This window comes from Geotrypetes seraphini, chromosome 4 (genome assembly GCF_902459505.1).
Source record: "Geotrypetes seraphini chromosome 4, aGeoSer1.1, whole genome shotgun sequence".
Taxonomy (NCBI): domain Eukaryota; kingdom Metazoa; phylum Chordata; class Amphibia; order Gymnophiona; family Dermophiidae; genus Geotrypetes; species Geotrypetes seraphini.
The window spans coordinates 268,337,940-268,364,906 of record NC_047087.1 but is presented as its reverse complement, the minus strand read 5'-3'; the positions used below and the strand labels follow the sequence as shown (position 1 = coordinate 268,364,906).

Here is a 26,967-nt window from a genome sequence, read left to right as displayed (position 1 = left end):
CCAAATCTTCCATTTGCTGGGGTTTCCCAAGAGGTTCTCATGACCTCTCAGCAATCACAGTCTAATCAACAAATTTGATTTCTTTATCATAAGTAAAACTGCTGTTAGCTATTCAAATAGCTGAATTTTCTAAAGTGTCTAAGAACATAAGAAATGCCATAAGAAATGCCTCTGCTGGGTCAGACCCGAGGTCCATCGTGCCCAGCAGTCCGCTCACGCGGCGGCCCAACAGGTCCAGGACCTATGCAGTAATCTTCTATCTATACCCCTCTATCCCCATTTCCAGTAGGAATTTGTCCAATCCTTTCTTGAACCCCAGTACCGTACTCTGCCTTATAACGTCCTCTGGAAGCGCATTCCAGGTGTCCACCACACGTTGGGTAAAGAAGAACTTCCTAGCATTTGTTTTGAATCTGTCCCCTTTCAACTTTTCCGAATACCCTCTTGTTCTCTTATTTTTCGAAAGTTCGAAGAATCTGTCCCTCTCTACTCTCTCTATGCCCTTCATGATCTTGTAAGTCTCTATCATATCCCCTCTAAGTCTCCTCTTCTCCAGGGAAAAGAGACCCAGCTTCTCCAATCTCTCAGAATATGACAGGTTTTCCATACCTATTATCAGACGTGTTGCTCTCCTTTGAACCCTCTCGACTAACGCCATATCCTTCTTAAGATACGGCGACCAATATTGGACGCAGTACTCCAAATGCGGGCGCACCATCGCCCGATACAACGGCAGGATAACTTCTTTCGTTCTGGCTGTAATACCCTTTTTGATTATACCAAGCATTCTATTCGCTCTCTTAGCGGCCGCTGCACACTGTGCCGACGGCTTCATTGTCATGTCCACCATTACCCCCAAGTCCCTTTCCTGGGTACTCTTATTCAATAACATCCCTCCCATTGTATAGTTGTACCTCGAGTTTCTGCTCCCCACATGTAATACTTTACATTTTTCAATGTTGAACTTCATCTGCCATTTCGCCGCCCATTCTTCTAATTTGTTCAAGTCCCTTTGCAACTTTTCGCAGTCCTCTGTAGTCCGAGCTCCATTAAATAGTTTGGTGTCATCCGCAAATTTTATTATCTCGCACTTCGTTCCTGTTTCTAGATCATTTATGAAGATATTAAATAACAGCGGCCCGAGCACCGAGCCCTGCGGGACACCACTCGTGACCCTCCTCCAGTCGGAGTAGTGACCCTTCACTCCTACCCTTTGTTTTCTACCCTCCAACCAGTTTCTGATCCATCTATGTACGTCTCCTTCCACCCCATGGTTCTTCAGTTTCCGGAGTAGACGTTCATGGGGCACCTTGTCAAAGGCTTTTTGGAAATCTAGATATATGATGTCTATGGGGTCTCCTTTGTCCATCCGTTTGTTGATCCCTTCGAAGAAGTGCAATAGGTTCGTTAGGCACGATCTTCCCTTGCAGAAACCATGCTGGCTGGTTATCAGAAGTTCATTTTTTTCAAAATGTTGATCGATGTTTTCTTTTATCAGTGCTTCTGCCATTTTCCCCAGAACCGAAGTCAGGCTCACCGGCCTGTAGTTTCCCGGGTCACCTCTTGATCCCTTTTTAAAGATGGGCGTAACGTTGGCTATCTTCCAATCTTCCGGGATCTCGCCTGTTTTCAGGGATAAGTTGCAAATTTGCTGCAGTAGTTCCGCTATCTCCTCCTTTAATTCCTTCAGAACCCTTGGATGTATGCCATCCGGACCCGGGGATTTGTCAGTTTTTAGTTTTTCTATCTGCCTACGAACGTCCTCAAGGCTCACTTCTATGGATGTTAATTTTTCTGCCTGACTTCCGTTGAAGAATTGCTCAGGTTCCGGTATGTTGGACGTGTTTTCGTTTGTAAATACAGATGAGAAGAACATGTTAAGCCTTTCTGCCACTACCTTCTCCTCCTTCACCACTCCCTTCCTGTCTCCGTCGTCCAGCGGTCCCACTTCCTCTCTAGCCAGCTGCTTCCCTTTAACATATCTGAAGAATGGTTTGAAATTTCTTGCTCCCCTGGCTAGCCTCTCTTCATACTCTCTTTTGGCTTTCTGAACCTCACGGTGACATTCTTTTTGATGCTTCTTGTGCTCTTTCCAGTTCCCCTCAGTTTTGTCCTTTTTCCATTTCTTGAATGATTTTTTCTTATTGCCTATCGCTTCCTTCACTGTTTTGGTTATCCACGCCGGGTCTTTTGTTCGATTCTTTTTACACCCCTTCCTGAATCTGGGGATATACAGATTTTGCGCCTCGCTCACCATGTCCCTGAAGAAGGACCAGGCATGATTTACCGTTAGCCATGTTTTGGAAGTGTTCCTAAGTTTCTTCCTTACCAATTCCCTCATTGCTTCGTAGTTTCCTTTCCTGAAGTTAAAAGTTGTCGCAATGGATCTCTTGCCTTTTGACACTCCTACCTCAACCTTGAACTTGATCATATTATGATCGCTGTTTCCCAACGGTCCCACTACTTCTACTTCCTTTGCAGGTCCCCTTAACCCATTTAGGATTAGATCCAGAGTGGCATTTCCTCTCGTCGGTTCTCTAACAAGCTGTTCCATGAAACAATCCTGTGTAGCTTCCAGGAATTTTGTCTCCCTAGCGCATTTCGAGCTTCCAAGCCTCCAGTCTATCCCAGGGTAGTTGAAGTCTCCCATAATAACCGTGTTGCCGCTTTTGCATTCACGCTTCATCTCGGCTTCCATTTCCTCATCGATATCTCTGGTTTGCCCCGGTGGGCGATAAAATAGGCCCATCTTTATTTCAGGCCCTTTCCTTCCCGGTATTTTAACCCATAGAGATTCCGGCTTGCTGGCCGTCTCTGCTGTGTCCATTTGTGTGGATTGTATGCCTTCTTTTATGTATAGGGCTATTCCACCTCCTTTTTGTCCTGTTCTGTCCTGGCGATAGAGCTTGTATCCCGGTAGTGCTGTATCCCATTTGCTTTCCTCATTCCACCATGTTTCAGAGATTCCAATAATGTCGATGTCTTCTGCGTTGGCCAAGGCTTCTAGTTCCCCCATTTTGTTTCTTAGGCTCCTTGCATTAGCATATATGCATTTTAGATCCTGGTATTTTGCTGTCCTCCTTTCTTTTCCCTGTGCTTCGGTCCATAATTTCTTCTCTTTTGCTGCAGACACTGTAACCACTTCTTCTGGGTTAGTCGACTCCTGCAGTTTGTCCCTTGTTCCTTCCCAGCCATTTTTCCCCTCGGTATCTTCACAGGATACCGTCTTCCGAATCGTCGACCCTTGAAGATGTAGCAAAGGAAGTTACCTTGAAAGATATTTGGAATCAAAACAATCCGTTGGAATAGGCATTACAATCAGTCATTTCTCAAATTGTTTCTTTCTCTGAAGAAGTTTAGACAAATTTACTAATGTTGATTTAAATTTAAAAGTGTTGGATGAAAAGGTTTCAGATATGCAAGCACAAGTTACAACCCTTCAGGCTACTTCAATATCTGCTATTAAAGATTCATGTGTTCTTCATTTTAGATTAGAAATGTTGGAAAATGCACGTAGGAGGTGTAACTTATGATTCTTGAATTTTCCTTCAATTTATTTGATTTCTCCTGAGGTCTTATTAAGAAAGTTTCACAAAGAGGTGTTAAATTTGTCAAATACTGAAACTATTATGGTTAGTAATTGCTACTATCTGCCTTTAAAAAAAGAAATCTGAAGTTAAATCATTTAGAGGTGGATCAATTGGTAACTTCAGAAATTGATTTAACAGCTTTTTTTAGAAGACTATCAAGATGTAATTACCTCTAGATCCACCCTACTGATTACTTTTACTAATGAGACTGATAAATCTTTGGTATTGAAGAATTTCTTTTAAAAAATGATGAAATGTATTCCAGGGTTTGGCTTGCTAGCCTGGCTTACCCAGAGAAGTCAGCATATAAACAGCCAAGACACAACTGCATATAAAGATAATTTTAATTTGTTATCATTTATACAAAATAGAATGAATGTGGCTTACCTCAGCCAAACTGCTGCAGGCATCAGTCTGTTTTCCCATGGCCTGTCTCCAACTATCTCTAGGGAAAACTTGAAAGTTTCTCTTTCTCCCTCGGGTACCTCTCTAGAATGAACCTAGCCTGGGTTGAAATACCTCTCTCCTGTGAGTCCCATCCCTGTGACTCACCACTGAGCTCCATAGCCCAGTGCATGCTGTGACTGTAGTTCCACATTTGATTAGCATCTCCTGCTGCTCAGGGGTATAATATGTGCATGGGGGAGGGAAAGCCCTTTAATCTGTTACAGGGATGCTTTTCAATTAGAGAATTTTCTTAAAAGTAATGAAAAATGATTGTGGTTTTGGAGTATAATGTGTAAAATAATAATAATAATAACAGTTTATATACCGCAGGACCGTGAAGTTCTATGTGGTTTACAATGCCTAGAAATGTTACAGATTGAGTGAATAAACAGAGTTACAGATTGAATGAACAAAGTACAGATTTAGCGACAGGTGATTCTTGCGCACGGTTGTTAAGGACTAAGATTGAATGGGTTGGTCTGCTAAGTATTTCAGGAAAAGATGTGTTTTCAGACGTTTCCTGAATTCTCCATAGGTAGTAGGCACAAGCAATTGTTCAAGATCTATATATGCTGGATTTTACTAAATGGCGCTAGAGGTTTTTAGCAAGGGTCGGATAGGTCATAGAAATTCTTTGTGCGTCAGAACATTTACCTCACTGGCCTGCACTATAAACCTCTAGCGACATTTAGCAAAAGAAGTCCATAATGTTTAATGGAAAGTATTGCTTTATTCTTTTTTTCTACTTTGTTGGAAAAAACTTGTATTACATTAAAAAAAAAAGATTAATGAGAAGCATATTTGAGACAAAGTCATACAATGCCCTTGCTATCTTAGCTAACCATCTAGCAGGCTTTAGAAGACAATCCTATGCACAGAAAAATGCTGAAAATAATGACTAATGACTGTCATTGATTTTACCACATGAAATGAATAGGATATGATCAATATTTCATTTGATGCTAATCTGAAAAAAAAAATGTTCATGAGCACCCTGGAAAGCAGCTGTGGAAGCAGACAATATTTCTTTTTTGTTTTTTTTAATCTTTATTCATTTTAAAGCCAAAAACAAGTGCAACATATTTTACAAACATTTTACACTTTAACAGCACTTAAAATCAGTCAAAATTATATTCTATGACAAATACATATATCCCTCTGCCGTCTACATATCCAAAAATTGCACTCTAAATAAAAAATAGCTTCCCACCCACCCACCAGACAATATTTCTCATCAAATAAGACATTTTCAACTTCCAAATGATTTTTGAATTGACTGTATTCCTTCACCTTTGTTCTGTATTTATTTTGTTACTATTTATCTTTTTAATTAATCTAGTTAAATGACATGGATGAATACTTAGTGGTTAGACCAGTAGACTGTACAACAGAGATAGCAGAGTCCTTGATCCTTTTAGTAAAAGGTTCTGACCTCCATCCTCCAGTCTCCTTGCACGTATCAGTGGCCTCTTAGGGTCTATTTGGGGCTGAAGAAATCTCTGATCATTTCTGCTTTCTTCGGTTTAAGTCGAAACCAAATCTGCAGCTGAAATTTGCTGCTTGTTTTTGGCTGAAGCAAAAATCAAAACTGGCTACCCCTGGCAGTTAGGGACTGGCCCAGCCCCTGCATGGAAAAAGCAACCATTCTCTCTCTCTCGTCTCTCCTCCCCCCTCTCCCCATGCACAGAATGAGCCCTCTCTTTTCCTCCTCCTCCTCCCCCAGAACACTTCTCAAACCAACCCATTGGTCTAGTACAGGGGTCGACAACCAGCGGCTCTTTGATTAATGGCTGCGGCTCCCGCGGTGTGCACCGGTCTCCTAGGCTCTTCTTCCTTCCATTCAAGAGGCCTCTGACATCAAATGGAAGTCTTCCGGGAGAGACACGGGAAGCATGTTCAAGCATGTTCCCGTGCTTTGTGAAGAAACCTGGGAGGAAGGAGGAGGAGGCTGCCACCAGAAGACAGGTACACACCATGGGAGGAGGGCATGAACCTGGGGCACACAAGGGAGGAAGGGAGGGTGAACTTGAGACGTAGGATGTTATGACAGAGGAAGGGAGCGAAAGAGATGATGAGGTGGGGGAGGAAATAGAAAGGGAGAATTGCTGGGCATGGGTGCCTGATTGAGAGGGAAAGAGATGGTGCATATGGGGAAAAGAAGAGAGGAGAATTGTTGGGCATAGAGAGGATGAGAGAATTATTGGACTTAGTGGTGGGAGAAGAGTGAGATAGAGATGCATGGGGAAGAGAGAGATGAGAGGGAGAAATGTTAGATTTGGTGGTAGAGAGGGAACAGTGGGATAGACAGAAATATTTGCAGGTTTTTTTTAAAGTCGGAAGCACACCCACCTCCCTGCCTCCCCAGACCTCTATACAGCTTACCTGGTGGTTTAGTGGTGAAGCAGGGCAGCAGCGCTCTTCCTATGTTCCTACCCCTTGCAGAGCCATCCACAAAAATGACTGCTGTGAGTTCCTGTGGTCTGACGAGACTACAGTGGGAACTCATTTTGTGGATGGCTCTATACGGGGCAGGAGCGTAGGAAGAGTGCTGCTGCTCCGCTTCACCGCTAGACCACCAGGTCCGGGAGGCAGGAGGGAGGTGGGGGAGAGGTCCGGGAGGCGGGATGGGTCAGAGTTGGCCCTAAAAGTTATTCACATTTTTTTAATATTCGCAGGCCGGCTCTGCCCCTATCCCCCATAAATATTGAGGGGGAAGTATAGTGAATTGAAAGGTTTGCCAGAATAAAAAAAAAACTGATATCAGAAGTTAATTCTGTGGATTTGTACAGGAGTATTATTTAGAAGTTCATTTCTCTGTATTATACCATCCTTATAAGTCTTTGTGCGATGTAGGGTATTAGTAGTTTGATTAACAGACTCCTTAATTTGCTGCAGATGAGGCAGATACTGTAGGCAGTTGGCAATTAACACTGAAATCATTATGTTGGGTTGCACAAGATGGCAACATACTGAGTGTGGGCATGCATGAGTTCGCCTTAATGATCACATTTGGCTCTGGTTTGCATTTCAGCAAACAATTTAATTGATAGTTGATTATACACTACAAATTCCCACCCCATTCTTAATCAATGGGAGCAAACGGTATGCTTAGAAGATGTTTTTACATGTATGGTCTTTCTATATTTGTTTACTAGAGAGTCAATTCAAATGATTCATATGGTCAGTATGTAGCTCGGGTTTTCTCATTGGTATAGGCTGGCATAAATAAAGCATGATCTCATGTCAGCTGCATATAAAGAGCTTGAGTTAGATTATACATGTTTTAACTCTGTTTAGTTTAATTCTGCATATTGCCACTTGTCCCGAGTGCTTTGATATAAGGCGGATAAGAAATGTAAATAAATTACACAGTTATAAACGAGCAGTGCCATTTTGGACAGCTGACCCTTTCTGAAAAAGAACTTTATTCACAACAAATGGCTTAATTTGTTGTGAACAAATGATCTCTAGAACTGTCAATCACCAAGTCTATACTTTGTTGATTCCACTCTATCTGTAACATCTTTAATCATTGCAAACCGCATAGAACTTCACGGTCCTGCGGTATATAAAAAAAACTGTTATTATTATTAATTTAAAATGCAATTTAGAATAGTTAGTGAAAATAAATTAACACATTTAGGGGTCCTTTTACTAAGGCATGCTAACCGATTTAGCATGTTGGGAGGCATTTTAGGTGTCAGGTCAAAAGCGCGCCGGGACAAAGGCGCGCCTAGACAATTGAGCGCAGCGCGTGCCGCCGCGCCGCTCTAAATTACTGTTTTTAGCGCTCCAACGGGGGGGCGTGGGGGGGAACCCCCACATTTTACTTAATAGAGATCATGCCGCGTTGTGGGGGCATTGTGGGGGGTTGTAACCCCCCACATTTTACTGAAAACTTCACTTTTTCCCTGTTTTTAGGGAAAAAGTTCAGTTTACAGTAAAATGTGGAGGGTTACAACCCCCCAAACCCCCCATAACGCCGGCGCGATGTCTATTAAGTAAACTGGGGGGGTTCCCCAACAACCCCCCCCCCATTGGAGCCCCTAAAAACTGTAATTTAGAGCGGTGCGGCGGCGCGCGCTGCGCTCAATTGTCGGCGCGTGCTTTTGTCTTTCGCGCCATTGTCTATGAACCGGCATTTTATGGGCATGTTTTAGGCAGGCTTTGGGTGTGCTTAACTTGGACATGTTGCAGTGATAATCGAACCTGGACAGAACTTAAATATTCAGAGCTAGACCTGTTTTAGAAGCATCAAAATGCCACAAAGGGACCCAAACTGACTAGATGACCACTGTAGAGATTAAGTAATGTCCCCCCCCCCCACATACACACACACTCCCTCAGTAGTCACTAACCCCTTCCCACCCCCAAAAAATCTGAATGAAAGAGTACACACCTATCTCTAGAACAGCAGGACTTGGTATGGGAAAACTTAATAGAGCATCACACAGGTGTCTTAAGTAACCTGGTGGTTGGGCTAGTGAACCATAGAGAGGAGGACTCAGGCCCATAAACTACTTTAACCACTACATTTAAGGTAGAAAGTGTGAGCTCACGAAAACCCTACTCTACTGCCATATAGGTGCTACTTGCAGCCATCAGATCTATTGGGGTGGTAGACAAATGGGTCTAGTAGGTTTTGGGGAAGATTTGGAGGGCTCACTATAAATTATAAGGTATATGGTGAGATGTATTTCTGGCACCTTTTATGTGAAGTTCACAGCAGTGCTCTCTAAGATGGCCCACTGCTCTGTTGGCATATCTGTGTGACCAGTCCATAGGCGCCAGAAAGGGGGGGGGGCCACAGGGGCCGTGGCCTCCCCAAAAATTTGATCCCTGGTGGTCCAGGGGAGCAGCGGGCAGGAGCAAGCTTTCCACACTCCTTCCCGCTGCTAACCTGGTCGGTGGCAGCTGATTTCTTCCGCTGCTGTGCGGCAATCAGCAATAGCGCGCTTTGGCACTGCCTGCTTGGCACTCAGCAGCTTCTTTGACTGGCTCTCACGAATTCTCGAGAAGGCAGCCAAAGCGCGTTCCTGCTGGTTGCTACTCAGTGACAGAAGATAAGATACACTTCCCCCTCCGTATTTGCGGGGTTTAGGGGCAGAGCCAGCCCGTGAATATGGAAAAAACGCGAATATGGAAAAAACGCGAATAATATTTGGGACGGTTCTGCCCTTATCCCCCGCTTCCCCCAGCTATTTTTAGCCCTGTAAGCCCCCCCCCCTTAAGCCTTACCTGGTGGTCTAGTGGGTTTTCAGGCAGGAGCGATTTTCCCACGTTCCTGCCCCATGTAGATCGCTCACAGGAAATGGCTGCCTTGAGCTCCCGTAGTCTAACTGTGTGCTTCCAATTGCACTCCTAACATTCAGCGCCATTTATAGAATTTGAGGGTTAGTGCTCTTCCTGGAAACTACTGATGTCAGACAAAAGAAAAAAAAATATTATAGCAGAGGCAATGAAAAATTGTGCGGGCATCCATACTGCAGGATCTCAGCTATGCTACATACATTAGTTGGTTTTTTTAAACCCGATTTTTAGATGGGTATATCCCAGCTTTTTTATAATTAGGATTTAGATATTTAAGGGGGGAAGTTTATCAACATGAGCTATTAAAGACATGGTATTTTACCATTAACTTGTGCTGTTTTTAGTACAGGTCCCATTTTATGCCGTGAGACCTACAGGTCATTGTTGAAAGTGACTTGACTGGATGGGAGAGGCTCGTGCCTGGTTAAATCGCTTGTGTGGGGCCATCCAGAGACATTCAGTGACACTTGACCAGATAGTTCCACTGACTTTCCCCTCTAACTGCCTAAGAAAACAGTCTGTGTTGTGGACGGTCTGAAGGTGGGGTCAGGGCAGAGTCAGCACTTATGCAATTGAGTTCTGCATAAAACACAGTCCTTTCTTCGTCCAGTTTCACCTATCTGGTTAAGGGCTGAATATTGGCCCTTAACTGGACAAGTGCTGTTTGTCCGCACATACCAAGATATTCAGGCACAACCTAGCACTCAGGCTCAAATTCTGTAACCAGCGCCTAAAGTTAGGCACCTATTTCGGAGGCGCCAACTAGATAGGCACCTATCTAAATTGAATAACAAGCTCAAATTAAGCTTTTTAATCAGCACAAATTGAAATATAGCTGCCTATCAAGAAAGTGCGATTTTGTAACAAGGTGCCTCTAAAATTTAGGCAGCCTTCAAAAAAAATAGGCGCAATGTCTGTTAGGCGTGGACATGGCTACGTGTTAGGCGCCTTCTTTCAGAATCACTGCTCTTAAGCGTGCTTAAGAACTCGCACGGGCGCCTAACTTTCAGTTGCGCCTAGAGCTGGCCTATTTCATGGGCGCCTCCAAAATAGGTGCCGCTCAGCGTGATTCACTAAACAGCACCCAATTTTACTTGAATCACGCTGAACGGTGCCTATATCGGCGCCTAATTTTTGGGCGCTTCTTATAGAATTTGCCCTTCAATATTTAATTTAATTTAATTTAATTCTTATATACCGCTAATAACCGTGAGGTTTCTAAGCGGTTTACAAAAATGATGCATTAAAGATACAATAAATAAAAACTAAATAAATAAGATAGGTACTTGGAAATTCCCTAACTGTCCCAAAGGCTCACAATCTAACTAAAGTACCTGAAGAAACAGTATGAAAAATAAAAATAAAAAGACAGAGGTAGAGATAGAGATAGAAATGAAATATTCCAATAAGTAATGAATAAATAATTTAAAGATAGAATTAAAATAATAAGTAAAGTAAACAAAATAGAGATAAAAATAAGCATAGAGAGAAAGAGAAACAAACTCCAAAAAAGCATCAAGATCTTTGACTTGTAATCATTTAACACCAGATCTTAAATGCCTTCAGCCATAAAGACAATGGCAGCTAAATATTGCTCACTTCCACTAGCTGAATATATAGTCCTAGTTACGTATAATAGGGGTTAACTGTAAAAATAACACATCTTAATGTCCACATTGATAACTTCCCCACTAAATCTGGTTTGTGAACGTCTAAAAGTCGAATAGTACTTCTAAACTAATCACCTTTATTAGTATAGCTGTGCTGAGACCGACCCTCCTGAAAAAAAACCAAACAGCAACTGTTTCTCTTTCTCTGTCTCTTTATTTATTTTTTTTTCCTCACTTATACACAGCACAGCTTGCATTTCATATCCTTTGGAGGGTGAACTAGTCATCTCTGCAAGGATTTCAAATGCTTGCTGCCCAGTGTGTGAAGAGTATGGGGATAGCTTAGAAATGAAATGCTCCATCTGTTGCAGCTCCAGGATCACTTAGCAGCCAAACAATCTGGTCTGGTTGCATGAATACCGCCTATGGTTTTTGTTTTTTTTTTAGTTTTCCCCATCTCTGCTTGTCTCCATCTTCTAAGCCTGGACATAAGTATGACTCTATGTTCACATGTAGAATGGTACAATTCAAAGACAGAAACCAAAATGCACTGCATTAAGTCACTGATTGTTATTCATCCTCTAAGCCACAATGTAATATAAATTGGATTGCATTGCAACTGATCATAATATGCTCGGTTTTTTCATTTAAATTGGCATTATATATCCTTGCTTAGTCATTTTTGCCCACTTTAGCATCAATGTACTATTCAAAAACAGGGCAGCTGTTCATAATACAGAGTAATTGCTATTGATTCTAGTACTAGGAAACTTATGATATTATCTTTCTGCAATGAATTTTATCATCTATTGTAGAAATCACCAAGGAGCACGAATAGATATTTGCAAAAATTCATTCTCATATACCTGCAAGCTTAGTGGGATTGGTTCTATGCTAGGTCGAACACTTCTTTCAACAATTTGTTTTTGAATAATATCGATCTTCCTCAGAGCTGTCAGTCTGCATTTCTTCTTCCTTTCAAAGAGGCCAGTCTGCAAACCCATGGGATTTTCTGTGGATTAGCAATCCATTTCCAGTGAAAGTTTGCTACAAATGTAAGTGATCTCTGTGGCAAACTTTGGACTTGACATTAGATAACTAAACCTCATTGAAGTACAGCTTTTTATTGCAAACACTGGCCCAAGAGGATGTTTTTGTGCATTTTTTCATTGGCTTGCTGGTGAGCTGCTTTGTATGGTATAAACTTTAGGCTTATGTGAAGTCTGAGAAGGCCAAACCTGCATGGTTGTGTAAAAATGAGGCTTGATGTCAAAACAAAACCCCAAACTGGTGCTGTTTTTGCACATTTCAGAGTGTTTTCTCTGCAATATTTAGCATGTAGCTCTCATTTGTACGATGGGATGCTGAAAAGTTCTCAGCCCAAACAAGAAGAGAATTACGTGGATATGATTCAATCAGTGATCTGAAACAATGTCAAAACATAGAATTTATTTTTTGCAAATTGGAATTCCCCCCTCCCTTTTACAAAACCGTAGCATGGTTTTTAGCGCCAGCCGTGGTAACATAGTAACATAATAACATAGTAGATGAAGGCAGATAAAGACCCGAATGGTCCATCCAGTCTGCCCAACCTGATTCAATTTAAATTTTTTTTTTTTTTAATTTTTTCTTCTTAGCTATTTCTGGGCAAGAATCCAAAGCTTTACCCGGTACTGTGCTTGGGTTCCAACTGCCGAAATCTCTGTTTAGACTTACTCTAGCCCATCTACACCCTCCCAGCCATTGAAGCCCTCCCCTGCCCATCCTCCACCAAATGGCCATATACAGACACAGACCATGCAAGTCTGCCCAGTAACTGGCCTAGTTCAATATTTAATATTATTTTCTGATTCTAAATCTTCTGTGTTCATCCCACACTTCTTTGAACTCAGTCACAGTTTTACTCTCCACCACCTCTCTCGGGAGCACATTCCAGGCATCCACCACCCTCTCCGTAAAGTAGAATCTCCTAACATTGCCCCTGAATCTACCACCCCTCAACCTCAAATTATGTCCTCTGGTTTTACCATTTTCCTTTCTCTGGAAAAGATTTTGTTCTACGTTAATACCCTTCAACAAAATCTTTTCCAGAGAAAGGAAAATGGTAAAACCAGAGGACATAATTTGAGGTTGAGGGGTGGTGGTAACAGCTCTGACGTTTATAGGAATTCTAGGAGCATCGGAGCAGTTACTGCCGTCGCCAGTGCTAAAAAATGTGCTACACTTTTGTAAAAGGGAGGGGGGGGGGGTGTTAATGAAATAAAATAGCACTCTTTTCAGTTACAGTGGCAAAATAACACTCAGAATTTAGGAAGCTGGTTGGTTGGGCTGAGAACTTTTCAGCACTCCCTCATATATATAACAAAAGTGAACCAAGTATAAGACAATCAAGCCATTGTGACATCACTGATGAGGTTGGCTCTTATTGGTGGAGTGAGGCATTATGACTTCACAATCTCAGCTCTGATTACCAGATACTGAAACTCAGCCCAACTAAGCAATGTAGTGGGCAAAAGCACAACGGACAAAAACTCAATGCCCGACAACATGATGCACGATCTACTCCTACTGGAGCACTGGTCTAGGTCCTGGCAACTCAGCTTCAATGCCAAAAAATGCAAAGTTATGCATCTGGATAGCCAAAATCCATGCAGGACTTATACCCTTAATGGCAAGATCCTAACAAGAACGGTAGCAGAGCGAGACTTAGGGGTGATCGTCAGCGAGGACATGAAGGCTGCCAATCAAGTGGAGCAAGCTTCTTCCAAGGCAAGACAAATCATGGGTTGCATACGCAGGGGTTTCGTCAGCCGTAAGCCGGAGGTCATTATGCCATTGTATAGATCCATGGTGAGGCCCCACCTGGAATACTGTGTGCAATTCTGGAGGCCGCATTATCGCAAGGATGTGCTAAGACTGGAGTCGGTCCAGAGAATGCCCACCCGGATGGTCTCGGGACTCAAGGATCTCCCGTACGAAGAACGGTTAGAAAAATTACAGCTATACTCGCTTGAGGAGCGCAGAGAGAGGGGAGACATGATCGAGACGTTCAAGTATCTCACGGGCCGCATCGAGGCAGAGGAAGATATCTTCTTTTTCAAGGGTCCCACGGCAACAAGAGGGTATCCGTGGAAAATCAGGGGCGGGAAACTGCGAGGTGACACCAGGAAATTCTTTTTTACTGAAAGGGTGGTTGATCGCTGGAATAGTCTTCCACTTCAGGTGATCGAGGCCAGCAGCGTGCCTGATTTTAAGGCAAAATGGGATCGACACATGGGATCTATTCACAAGGTAAAGGTAGGGGAGGGTCATTAGGGTGGGCAGACTGGACGGGCCGTGGCCCTTATCTGCCGTCTATTTCTATGTTTCTATGATTTGAAACAATGTCAAAAGGTGGCACTTAATTATATAAAATAACACTCTTTTCCATTATAGTGGCAAAATAACACTCAGAATTTAGGAAGCTGGTTGGTTGGGTGAGAACTTTTCATGCAAATCAATGCAGATTACTGCAATGGAACCTAAATAACTCACGTGTTCAATACAGTCAAATCTCTGCTACCTTTTCTTTATAATATTCTACTTCTTGTTGCCTTGAAACCTGTTTTGTTTTGTTTTTGGGACCATAAATGATTCTTATTTCTGTTCAGAATGCACCCATTATTGGCAAGAATCACTATTGCCTTTTCTCATCTTCCTGAGCCTTAGGGTGCATTATAGAGATAAGCTAGGTTGACCAGTCAACTACAGGCTGAAGAAGTCAAAATTCAGCATTAAAAATAATCCAAATTCTTTACAGTCTGTCCAAGTGTTCCCTCTCAGCATTTCATATATCTTTGTTTTTCTGTTTTATGGGATCTGTCAGCAAAGCAGCATAAATCTTTTCTTTCAATTGCTATGATCCTTCTCAGTTGTGATATACAGTTGTTCTTGCTGGTTTTAGTTGCTTTGGGGGTGAATGATTTCCCTGTTGGATCTTCCAGGAGAACTATTTACTGCCAGCGCAACTAAAAGAACAAGGGGTTGCTATTTGAGATTACAGACATGAAAGTTTCATCATCTCCAGAGGAAATGGCTTACTGTGAGAGTGATAAAACTGTGTACTGTGCTTTGAGAGAGAGCTGTCTTGGTTATAGCTTTGGCTATATTTGAGAAGCTGGATAGGTTGGGGTTTTTTTTTTGGGGGGGGGGGGTTGCGTCAGGAACACAACAGTGGGTATGATTAGCTGCTTGGATTTGTGAATTAATGCAAAGAAAAAGATAATAAAAGTAATTTTTACATTAGAAGATAAAAAGTTTCACAGTTACTCTTTTTACTTCTTCATGGTTACGTAAGAGCATAAAAACATAAGAACAGTCATACTGGGGCACAGCCCAGTATCCTGTTTCCAACCGTGGCTAATTCAGGTCACAAGTACTGGCAGAAACCCAAATAGTAGCAACATTTTATTCAACCGATCCTGGGGCAAGCAGTGGCTTCCTCCATGTCACAATTAAAGCACTACTAAAGAGACAGCTGATAGAGTAGTATAGAATTTTGGTTTCTTTACAACCTGACTTCCTATATGATGATATTCTATGGTGGACCCTTGAAAAAATTCACTGGAGAAAATATTTTGAGAAATAAGACAAGAAGTATTGTGCAGAGTATATAGAGAAATATAGAAATGATGGCAGATAAAGACCATGGGGCCAACACTGAGACCATGGGAGGGAAGCCAGCTAACTCCCATGGTTGATGCTGAGCCGGAAAGTCAGTGCTGGGCTGTTTTGGGTGACCAGCATTGACTATCTAGTCTATTTTTTGCGAGCTCAAACTTAGCTGGCCAAGTTGATTTTAAACACTGGCCTATTAAGTTATGGCAGCCAAAGATAGACCAGCTATTTAGGCCAGCGTTTTAAAATTGGTGGCTATTGCACAATATACCCAGCTAAGTTTTAGTCACCAGTTTTTGTAACCAGCGCTGTTGACGGTGGTCACCTTAAAAGCGACCAACCGCCTTAAAAGCAGCCGCCGATCGTTCGTCAGTCACACAATGGCCCTGGGTACAGAATCGTGCCTCCGGCAAAAGGTAGGTACCAGAAATGTAGGCGTACCTATGATGTGAATCACGTCTCCATAGGTGCTTTAGACTGCCTAAAGCTATTTCCGGCGTTAGCCACGCCCACAGTGGCATTAGGGGGCCTAAAGCGCCTATGAAGGTGCAATTCTGGTGCTGATTTTTTAAGCACCAGCAAGTGCCTTGAAACCTAGTTAATAACGTCATTTCAGTTTTTTAATGAGCCAGGTGGTCTAAAAAATTGGCCCCAGTTAGAGAATCTGGGCCTAAGTGCTAATATTCAGCAAGAGATAGCCAGGGTTACCTTTGAAAGCTAATCATAAACTACATTAACCCCCTTTTTTACAAAACCGCATAAGAGGTTTTTAGTATTGGCCAGCGCGCTGAATGTTCTGCGCTGCTCCAATGCTCATGGGAATTCTATGACTATTGGATCAGCGCAGAGAATTCAGCATGTATATGAGAGCCATTTTTATGGATTACAATTTTGTAGAGCCTTTTAATAAAGATTCCTGTACTTTGCACATCCCACTCTGCAGTCCTTTCTTTGTTTTTGATTTTTTTTTTTTTTGCTAAAAACCTCTTATGCAGTTTTGTAAAAGGAGGAGGGGGGTAAATTACTCCAATAAAAAGGTATTATTTTTTCCTTTATGTTTTTGTTTTATTTCTACATATTAATTTGAAATAACACTTGAAACCATTAGAATAAAAAATGAAATGAAAATGTTGCCTTATATATATAACTACCTCAGTAACAAAACTAGGGAGTGCCCACGCTGGTGATACTGTAAAATAAGATTTTAAAATCAAACAAAACAAAATGGAATGTAGTTAGATAAGAAGAAATTTGTTCTCAGGAAGCTTTTATATATATATATATATATATAAACCACACAGAAGAAAAACACTAGCCAGCTGAACTATTCAAAGGATCTACTGGTACCGATCTCAATCACATTACGCCCCAATATTTTTCAGGACCTAATAATGTGACCTCCCCATGGATCTCCGTTCATCGGGCAAGCCCCTCTTATCTGTACCCTTCTCTTCCACTGCCAACTCCAGACTCCATCCCTTCTTTCTTGCAGCGCCATATGCCTGGAACAAACTGCCTGAATCAATACATCGTGCTCCCTCCCTGGCAGTGTTCAAATCCAAGCTAAAAGCCTACTTTTTTGAATCTGTTTTCAACCCCTAACTCCCACTCACTGCTTTCAGATGCCTATACCCACTGTATCATTTCCTCTACCATAATCTCCCAAACCCCAAAATGTCCTGTCTAAATTAGATTGTAAGCTCTTCTGAGCAAGGGCCGTCTATTGTATGTTAAAATGTACAGCGCTGCGTACGCCTTTCAGCGCTTTAGAAATAATAAATAGTAGTAGTAATAATGTCTCGAAGGAGCACAGAAAGAAAAGGGGGCTAAAAACATGGACAGAAGGGATACCTTAATTTGTTCCAAGGATCATATGGTAGAAATCTCATTTGCAAAATGTCAAAAAAAAATAATTTTTCTAAGGACCAGATGGGAACAAGTCTCCAGACAATAGAAATCCAGCATACTAAATATCCCTAAGTGCCGAGATACAAAATGATATTCTAAAGTTACAGAACCATTATAGTACCACGGAAAAGCGCTTAACTCCCCTTATTTATAGATATTTAAATGAAAACAAGACTCATAACAGGAAGGGAAATGAATTAACACCAAAGAACAGCTAATATTTAACAGGAACTGTGCTTCTTGCCTAAAGCATGTACACAGTTAAAATGGAAGTGAAAGTATACCATAAATTCTAGTGTGTTGGTCGGGACATCTGATTTGCTTTTATTTGTTTCCATTTGTATGTCATAGTAAGGCAAGTCATTTCTCTCTTTTGTGATAAATAACATACTATGCCATACTAGGCACTATTATTTGAAGTCTACAAAATCCTGAATCCTGAGCGGGTACAAGTGGATCAAAATATTACAAAGACAAAGGGACACTCGATGAAACTGCAGGGAAATACTTTTAACACCAATAGGAGGAAATATTTTTTTCGCTCAGAGAATAGTTAAGCTCTGGAACGCGTTGCCAGAGGTTGTGGTAAAAGTGGATAGTGTAGCTGGTTTTAAGAAAGATTTGGACAAATTCCTGGTTTTAAGAAAAGTTTGGACAAATTCCTGAAGGAAAAGTCCATAGTTTGTTATGAAGACATGGGGGAAGTCTCTGCTTGCCCTGGAAAGGTAGCATGGAATGTTGTTACTCCTTGGATTTTGGCCAGGTTCTAGTGACCTGGATTGGCCACGTGAGAATGGGCTACTGGGCTTGATGGACCATTGGTCTGATCCAATAAGGCTTTTCTTATGTTCTTAGGTAATAGACAATTAGAGCAATACATATGTCTAGATTTTTCTTGCTGTACACCAGCTTGAGTGAATTTCTTAAAAAGATTGATAACTAAATCATAATGAGATAAAGAAAGAATGTCTTTGATATCATCCAGTATGCTTACATAATGTCCGGGTGGTTTACATTCCAGTAGAAGGGAAGAGATTTGGAGAGCATGATGACAGACTGTGAGGGGGAGAGGAAGTGAACATGGGATGCAAGCAAACAGAAGGATGAGTCTGCGCAAGAATCAGCATAAAGAAAGGTCTTGAGGTTAGATTTGAATCGTTGAAGAGAAGGCGAAAGATGAAGATGGGGTGGTAATTTATTCCAGAGTTTTTGACCTTGGACTGAAAATATGGAGCATCGTGTGGCGTTGTACATAATTTCATGAAAGATAGGAACTACTTTTCCCTCTAAGCCAGAGGTGTCAAAGTCCCTCCTCGAGGGCCACAATCCAGTCAGGTTTTCAGAATTTCCCCAATGAATATGCATGAAATCTATTTGCATGCACTGCTTTCATTGTATGCATTGCTTTCTGTAGGGGGTGGTGTGTTTTCCATTGCTATGGACAGGCAGGTTCCTTGGAATTCTACAGAACTTGCCTTTCCCATACTATTGAAAATGTGAAGTGAAACTGCCCTCCCCCCCCCCCCCCCCGGCAGGACTATAGGTGGAAAACTCTGGCTCAGCTTAGAGGGAACACTGAAGGATGAGCTGATACTGCTGAGGTGACCTAATCATGCAAGCATAGGGGGTTAAGAGACAAGACAGATATGCAAGTTTGTCAGAGGCATGGATTTTAAACATGAGAAGCAACACCTTGTAAGTTATTCAGTAGGTCAATGGTAACCAGTGCAGTGTTTTTAATAGTGGGGCAACATGGTCAAATATTTTGTGTTCTGTATTTTATTCCAGTTGCAGGCATCTAAGATCCTTCACATGAATTCCTTTATATAGTGCATTGCAGTAATCAAGTTGGCCAGTTACTACCGAATATATAAGAATGTTAATAGTTGGTGAATGTAAGAGGGCTCTCATGAAGTGAATGACATGACATTAATTTAGATTGGCAAGATATAAACTCTTAATGGAATTTTGGATACTACATAATAAATTGCCTTGAAATGTACAAAATAAATCCTGCATTGATTGTGCACATCAAACTCATCATGAAAATGTGGCAGACCGCTCTCCCTCTGAAGGATGCTTTGTCATTCCTAATATCAAGATCCAGCAAGGAATATTTCATGTAAACTAGCAGAGCGATTGATGCTCTGACATGGCTTCCCGATGAGCACTCATTAACTTAAATTATGGATTTAACTTCACTGCTAAATATGTCATTGATCCACAGGTAACGTTACATTGACTTCATGGGGGTAAGTTGGAGCACTTACCACTGTAAGCTCGAAGGAATGCTGTAAACTGTAGCATTGAGCTGGCGTTAGTTCTAGCCGCGTAGTGCGCGGTAATATCCTGCGTGCGCTAAAAATGCTAGCGCACCTTAGTAAAAGGAGCCCTTAGATGGAGATGCTTGTGGTTTAGCAACTGGTCACCTCCATTTAAGTGTCATGAAGCTGCTCAGGACTATCCTATTCTGTAATAGCAGGTTTTATTATAGAATGCAGGACCCAGGTTCCATTATAGAATATTAGCATAATCTAGGTTCAGCATGCCCAGTATTTTGTGGCCACAGCTACACCAGCCGTAGACTTGGTGTAACTTGGGCCATCAAAAGGTGACAGGGAAATAATGCAATTTATAGTATTTTGTGTATAACGGGAAGCAAAAGACAAAGGCAAAAACTGCAGTGGTGATGTACAAGATGCCAACTGCCTCTTTTACAAAGCCGCGCTAGTGGCTGCACTGTGCTAATGGCCCCAAAGCCCATAGAGATTTAAAGGGCTTTGGGGCTGTTGCCATGCGGCAGCCGCTAGCGCGGCTTTGTAAAAGAGACTGCAAGTCTTTAATGAACAATCATAAAAAGATAAATATAGTCACAAAGCAGTTTGTATCCAAAAGGATTGAAGCCCCACTTTGTCCCACCCATGCACCTCCCGTGGATATGTCCCCGTTGCAGAAATATGCTATTTGCAGAATAGTGCCTAGGCACCCTGTTGACAATTTCATAGATAAGTACATTCGTGCATGGAAATTCTGGCTTTCTGTACAGCTATGAGGGCAAGGAGCATGCAAATTCAAGTGTTCAGTGGTGGTAGGATCAGCACTTATTCATGCATTGCACTAGAGTCTGTAAATGGCGCCCAAATTTGATGGCCAAAGAATGAAAGCTGACCGCTATTCTAAGTTGGGTGCGGTTTATAGAATGGTGCAAGGCATCCAACTTTGAGCATGAGGATGTATAAATCCTCATGTGTCAATTAGATGCAGATCCCCCAGTTTCTATAATATTGTGCGCATCCTTAGTGAACACGCCTGACCTGCCCATGCTCGTCCCATGGCCACGCTCCATTTTTAGCTGCATGCTAAAAGAGTTATGCATGCTTCTTTATAAAATAGCACTTGGCGAGATACACGTGTAAATCTAAACCATTGCCAATTAATGCCAATAATTGTTAACACCCAACTATTGGTGCTAATTAGCTCGTTACTCAATTAACTTGTGTGCACAAATTGGGTATGAACCCAATTTTGCATGCAGAACTTTAGGTGCCATACATAGAATTCGAGGGACTATATAGGTTAAATGAACATGCATTTGCACATTTTCTTTCCAGCACATGCATATACAGAATTATTCCTGCCTCACAGCAGGTACGATATTGGCCCAGATTCTATAAAGGGTGCCTAGCCAATCTAGGTGCCTAACTTAATTTGTTTAATTGGCTTATTCAGCACTGATAATTGAAAGTGCCATTAAAAACCAATTTAAAGACCATTAAAAAAAAATTATTTAGCCAGTAGGTGCCTACGACTTTGAGGTAGGTGTCTACACTGAGGTTCATACTGGCAAGTAGGTGTGGTTAGGGGGTGGGTGCAAGGTGGATTCAGGATAAAGTATGAGCGTTGATTGACTTAGGCGCTTGCCTTAGGTACATTCATTTAGGCCAAGAAAATCCTGGTCTAAATGACAGTACACCTAAGGATTCAACTCCTACTGGTGCTTAAGAATGCTTAGACACCACTAGGCATGTTTCTATAAACAGTGTTTAGTGGATGACCGAAAGCCATGCCAAATGGTGCCTAGAAGTTAGATGCCATTTATAGAATCAAGGTTTTGAAAAGAACACTACGAGAGTTAAACGTAACTACAGATAAAGAAATTTCATCAATATTGGAATCATCAGACATTGAATTAACAGGACGGGCTACATTAATAGTCTCTTTGGTTTTTCACCAGGATAAAGACTCAATTTTGAGGCTTTATTATAATTTAAAACAAGTTACCTATCTAGGAGAAAGAATATTTGTATATCCTGATGTTTCCAAATGGACACAATTAAGAAGAAAAGAATTCTTAGGCTATCGTGATAAAGTGATTTCATTGGGCGCCTCTTTTCAGTTAAGGTTTCCATGCAAGTGTTTTCTGTTGTATCAGAATAATAAGTATATATTTTATGATCCTGATCAGCTGCGTTTCTTTTTAGAAGGGAAAAGGATTTCTTTTGCACCCCAGTGAATGATAAAGTAACTCAAGTCTGTAATTAAAGCCGAAGCTAATGCTCTAATTTCCTATAATAATATTGATAAGGTGTTTTTCTTTCCTGGAAGAATTTCTTTCTTGCCTCCTTTCTCTTTAATTTGAGGACTTTGTACTAAGGCATATTGATTCACAGCCATTTTGGTTTAACTTTAATTTCTAAATCCATTAGTAAATTGGATGTATTAATTTCTGTTAATTTCCTGTTAAGCACATTTATGTACTTAAATGAAAATCAATAAATAAAATAAAAAAAAAAGAATCAAGGCCTTTGTGCAGAAGCTTTCAGGTAGGCTATTTTATCAAGGCATTAGATGCATGTACATTGCCTTTACAGAATAAGTTCAACATATGCTTCTGTGTTTTTCTTGCCTAGTCACCTCCTTACGAGTACCCTCTAAATATCATTTTAATTTTGGTAAAAGGGCTCAGTTATATTGGCTTAAATAGTGCTGGCTTTTACAAAGTTGCAGTGGAGCTTTCTACCGCAGCCGGTGAGGTAAATGCTCTGATGCTCATAGATTCCTGTGAGCGTTGGAGCACTTACCTCGCCAGCCCTTGGTAGAAACCTCTACTGCAGCTTTGTAAAAAGAGCTCTAATTAATAACATAAGAACATAAGAATTGCCATACTGGGACAGACTAAAGGTCCATCAAGCCCAGTATTCTGTTTCCAACAGTGGTCAAACCAGGTCCTAAGTACCTAGCTAGATCCCAAGTAGTAAATGGCTACCACCAACTTTCCAAAAACTACAAAACTCTAGTTTGTAATTAAGTCAAGTGAAACCATTAGAATTATAAAGTCACACATTCTTGTTTTAATTCTTGTATTTTATTTATGTATTTATGCATTTCTTCATTTTGTAGGTCAACAAGTTGGAGAGAGAAAAAACCCAGGAAATAAAGCAGATCAAAGAACACGAACAACATAAAAATACGGTGTTCGTGACAGAATTAAAGGCCAAACTTCATGAAGAGAAAATGAAGGAGCTGCAGGCGGTTCGAGAAGCTCTGTTGAGACAACACGAAGCTGAACTCCTTAGAGTCATAAAAATTAAGGATAATGAAAATCAGAGACTTCAGACTGTGGTCAGTGCTTTACGGGATGGCGCCCCAGACAAAGTCAAAACTGTACTTTATACCGAAGCTAAAGAGGAGGCCAAAAAAATATACGAATTCGAAAAAATAAGAATGCAGCAAGAAATTTATGAGCTTAAAGGAGCTAAAAGACAAGCAGAAGAAGCTTTAAATGTGGCAATTCAAGCAGATAAAATTAAAGCTGCAGAGATAAGGAGTGTCTATCACCTACACCAGGAAGAAATCAGTAGAATCAAACGCGAGTGTGAAAGAGAAATCCGTAGACTGGTACGTGTTTAGAGTAATATTTTCGTTTAAAAGCAATAAAGTCATGATAATTGGTGACAGTTTATTGAACAGTGAAATAGACTGAAATAATAATAATAATAACTTTATTTTTGTATACCGCCATACCCGGAAGAGTTCTAGGCGGTTCACATCAATTAAACAAGGTTACAAGTGGTTTACATCAATTGAGCGGGGTTACAAGCGGTTCAATATCAAATTGATCAAAGTTGCCAGGGGGGGGCTGAGGGAAGGATGTAGAGGGGAGAGGGGTTGTTTAGTTAGGAAGGGGCGTTAGGATCCTGGTCTTGGAAGAAGTGGGTTTTGAGTAGTTTTCTAAAGCCGAGGTAGTTGGGGGCCTTGAGGGCCATTTGGGATAACCATGGGTTTAGCTTAGTGGCTTGGAAGGCGAGGGTTTTGTAGAGGAATTTTTTAGAGTGGCAAAGTTTTAGGGAGGGGTAGGCGAAGAGTTGGATTCTGCGGGAGTCCTTGATGCTGTGATTCAGGGCGAAGTGAGGGATGATGTAGCTTGGGGATAAACCAAATACTGTTTTATAGCAGAAGCAGGCGAATAGGCATAGTGGTGCTTGTAGGAGCAATACATAGAGTATGTTTACAACATTTTCAGTTACTAGAATTTTCAGTAGCTAATAATTTTGATTATTCCTTGGAATGACATTTTTCCTTTGAAAAAATAACAGCATGTTTTTAATTTTAGGTGAAATGTAGAAAGCAAATTGTATTAAGTGCTTTTAACAGGCGCCCTGATAATGAATTATGTTAAAGAACCTGTCTGAATCACAGTTTTCATCTGACATTATGTTGAAGGGATGATAGGTTGAAAGCTTAAACAAATGACAAGTGAGAAGAGCCAATACAGTAAAATGTTATTTAGCTTTAGGGGATACTGCAAGATCATTTCTGTTTTTTTCTCTAGGCTTGCAAGAATTTTGCTCAGAGCTGTTCATGTTTTGATTGTAGAGTTTAAACTTTCAATTCATCTGCTAAAGTGGTGCTTGGAGCTTCACAAGGAAGCAAAGGTACAAGTTTGGAAGCAGAAGTGGCTGAGAATTTGGATGCAGGTTTCCCATCTGTACTCCTGCTACATTTCTGTGGCTCTTATTCCCCAGCAGATTTATCTTTGCAGTAATGACTTAGTTCTGCAGAATCACCTGAGGCTAGTTGCAGTTCCAGAACTCTGAAAGAAAACAAGTGTCGACTCAGAAAGAATCACATCCTTGCTTTCCCAACTTTTAAATGATTATTGAACAGTATATTCAAGATAATTGCTTTGCTGATAATTTATCCATTTTGTGGTTCTTCATCTAAATTTACCCCCTGTTTTACAAAACCGTGCTAGCGGCTGCCATGTGGCAATGGCCCCGAAGCCCTTTAAATCTTTACGGGCTTCCGGACGTAGTGTTAGAATCAGAAAACCACATAGCACTTTAATAATTTTAGACATTTGTTGGAGGTGAAAAGAGGCCCAAAGTGTGAAATTTAGATTCTTCTAAAAGATTCTTCTAAAAGAATTATTGGCTGAAATGCACACTCATTTTGCCATGTATGCTTATAAAAACAAACATGTGGAGGTCAGTATTCAAAAGGGTTCAACCAGGCAGGAGAAGTGGCTGGCCACCCATATTCAGAGGCACTTAACTGGCTACTGCTTCTGAATATATATGATAATCAACCATTCCCTAATCATCTAGGGCCCAAATGCACTAAAGTCAGCGATTGTCTAACGTTCGTCGCTAAACCGGTTTTGACTGGTTTAGTGATAATCGGATTTGCCGCCCCGATGCACCAAATGGCTCACCACATGGTTTTGTGCATGTTTGCTCAATCTCTGGCCATTTCTAGTTGGCAACATCCCCAAACCCAACGGGTTTACAATTTGAGACATCGTACGACTTGTGACTCCCAGTGGGTTATTTACATCAATACCTGTCCTTGCAATCTTATATACATGGGGAGGACTAGCAGAAAAATCAAGATCCGTCTGTCCGAACACAAGAGCAGACTTAATACCAGTTCTCTGTCTGCTCCCTTGGTCCCCCACTGCATGGACAAGGGCCATTTGTTTTATGATTTAACTTGGTTTGTCCTGGAACAACTACCCGGGGATTTTAGAGGGGACAGGATGTACCATATTCAACTAAGGGAACAATTCTGGATTTTTCATATACGTACAGTACATCCTCATGAACTTAACGATAGCATAGAGTGGAATACTATCATCTAGTTTCATTTGCTGCTGTGTGATTGGTGCTCATTTCTCATGACGTATTTCCTGCTTGGCTCTTAAGCGCGGTGTGCGCTGCTCTCTGTTAGCTCCGCCCTCCTCCCAGCCGGCTTGTTGGATTTATTGTGTGACTTTTGCTATTCATCTTCAATGGGTTCCTGACGAAGGGACGCTGAGTTTCCGAAACCGGGCTTGGTTGAACCCGGTCAGAGGGGATCTTCAAATGTGGTGAGTTCCTGGATTCCTTTTTCATCATGCCTTTTGTTACATCTAAGAGGAAGCAGCTCTTATCCTTCAAGCTAAGTTTGAGTTCATGTCGGGAGTTGGCTGGGGGGTTCTCAGAGTGTTTTCTGTGTGATTTTACTCGTGTGAAAATTTAATTATTCATTATTTATTTTTCACCTTTATTCACACTATATTATTTATGCACACGTGAGGTATCCGATGATGGTGTGCTGGTAGGGGTTTGCTGCCCTTACCTTGTTGCTCTCTGCGCTGGAGGTTTTCCTCCCTTCACGGACCTCTCACACTGAAGATACCCCGTCTCACAAAAAATCTTTATTACTTCAACATTGCTTTATTTAACAAGCTATTGAGTGTTTATTGTCACCACGAGTGTTTATCTCCAGAATATCTCTCTTGGAACCCATTGACTTTCCCTGCCTTTTTTTGCATCTTTCAAGCTCTGATTTGGCCATGCAGATAAGGTAATTAATATTGAAATGCCATGTAATTCAGCAGAGCGATTGATGCTCTAACATGGATTCCCAATGCACAAAAAAAAGTGAGTACTTTTAGTGATCCGAAAAAAGCAACCAGTCGCATACCTGTCATACCTATAGTTCTGCCCTGAAATTAATATAATATACCATGCCTTTTTTATTTTTTAATGGGCACAGATGCGAGCTGATATGCTCCCCCAGATGACGAGCCACCGTACCTCCCCTGACAACAACCATGGGTCCCCGAACCCCCGACGATGATGGCCACCCCTGCGACAGCAACACACCCAGAGAGACAGGAGGGATGCCCATTCCCTCCTGCCTCAGCAACCCAGTTATGCATCTGGGCCATCTGCCCCCCCACGACACTTCCCTGACACCACTCCACTCTATACAAAGATCCCCCCTCCCACCACCCCACCAAGAAGACCCTAAAAGTCAGCCCTGGTGAGCTGGTGGGGTCAGCTCAGAACCACCCCCAACTCATGCAACCCCCCAGCCCCTCCTTTTACCTCATTTTAGAAGCCTTCAATAGGGATGCCCACTCCTTATTGCCAACAGGCCCGCCTCTTCAAAACGGTGGG

General features: G+C 41.5%; 1 protein-coding gene across 20 annotated transcripts in view; it reads left to right on the top strand.

The window, feature by feature from the left end:
* JAKMIP3 (Janus kinase and microtubule interacting protein 3) overlaps positions 1-26,967 on the top strand; it is a 308,083-nt gene that overhangs the window by 83,278 nt on the left and 197,838 nt on the right. For all 20 annotated transcript variants that reach the window (XM_033940792.1, XM_033940782.1, XM_033940781.1 and 17 more), the window contains one exon: positions 22,922-23,419. In XM_033940792.1, coding sequence (XP_033796683.1) covers positions 22,922-23,419 — 498 coding nt within the window. The remainder of the gene's footprint in view (positions 1-22,921; positions 23,420-26,967) is intronic.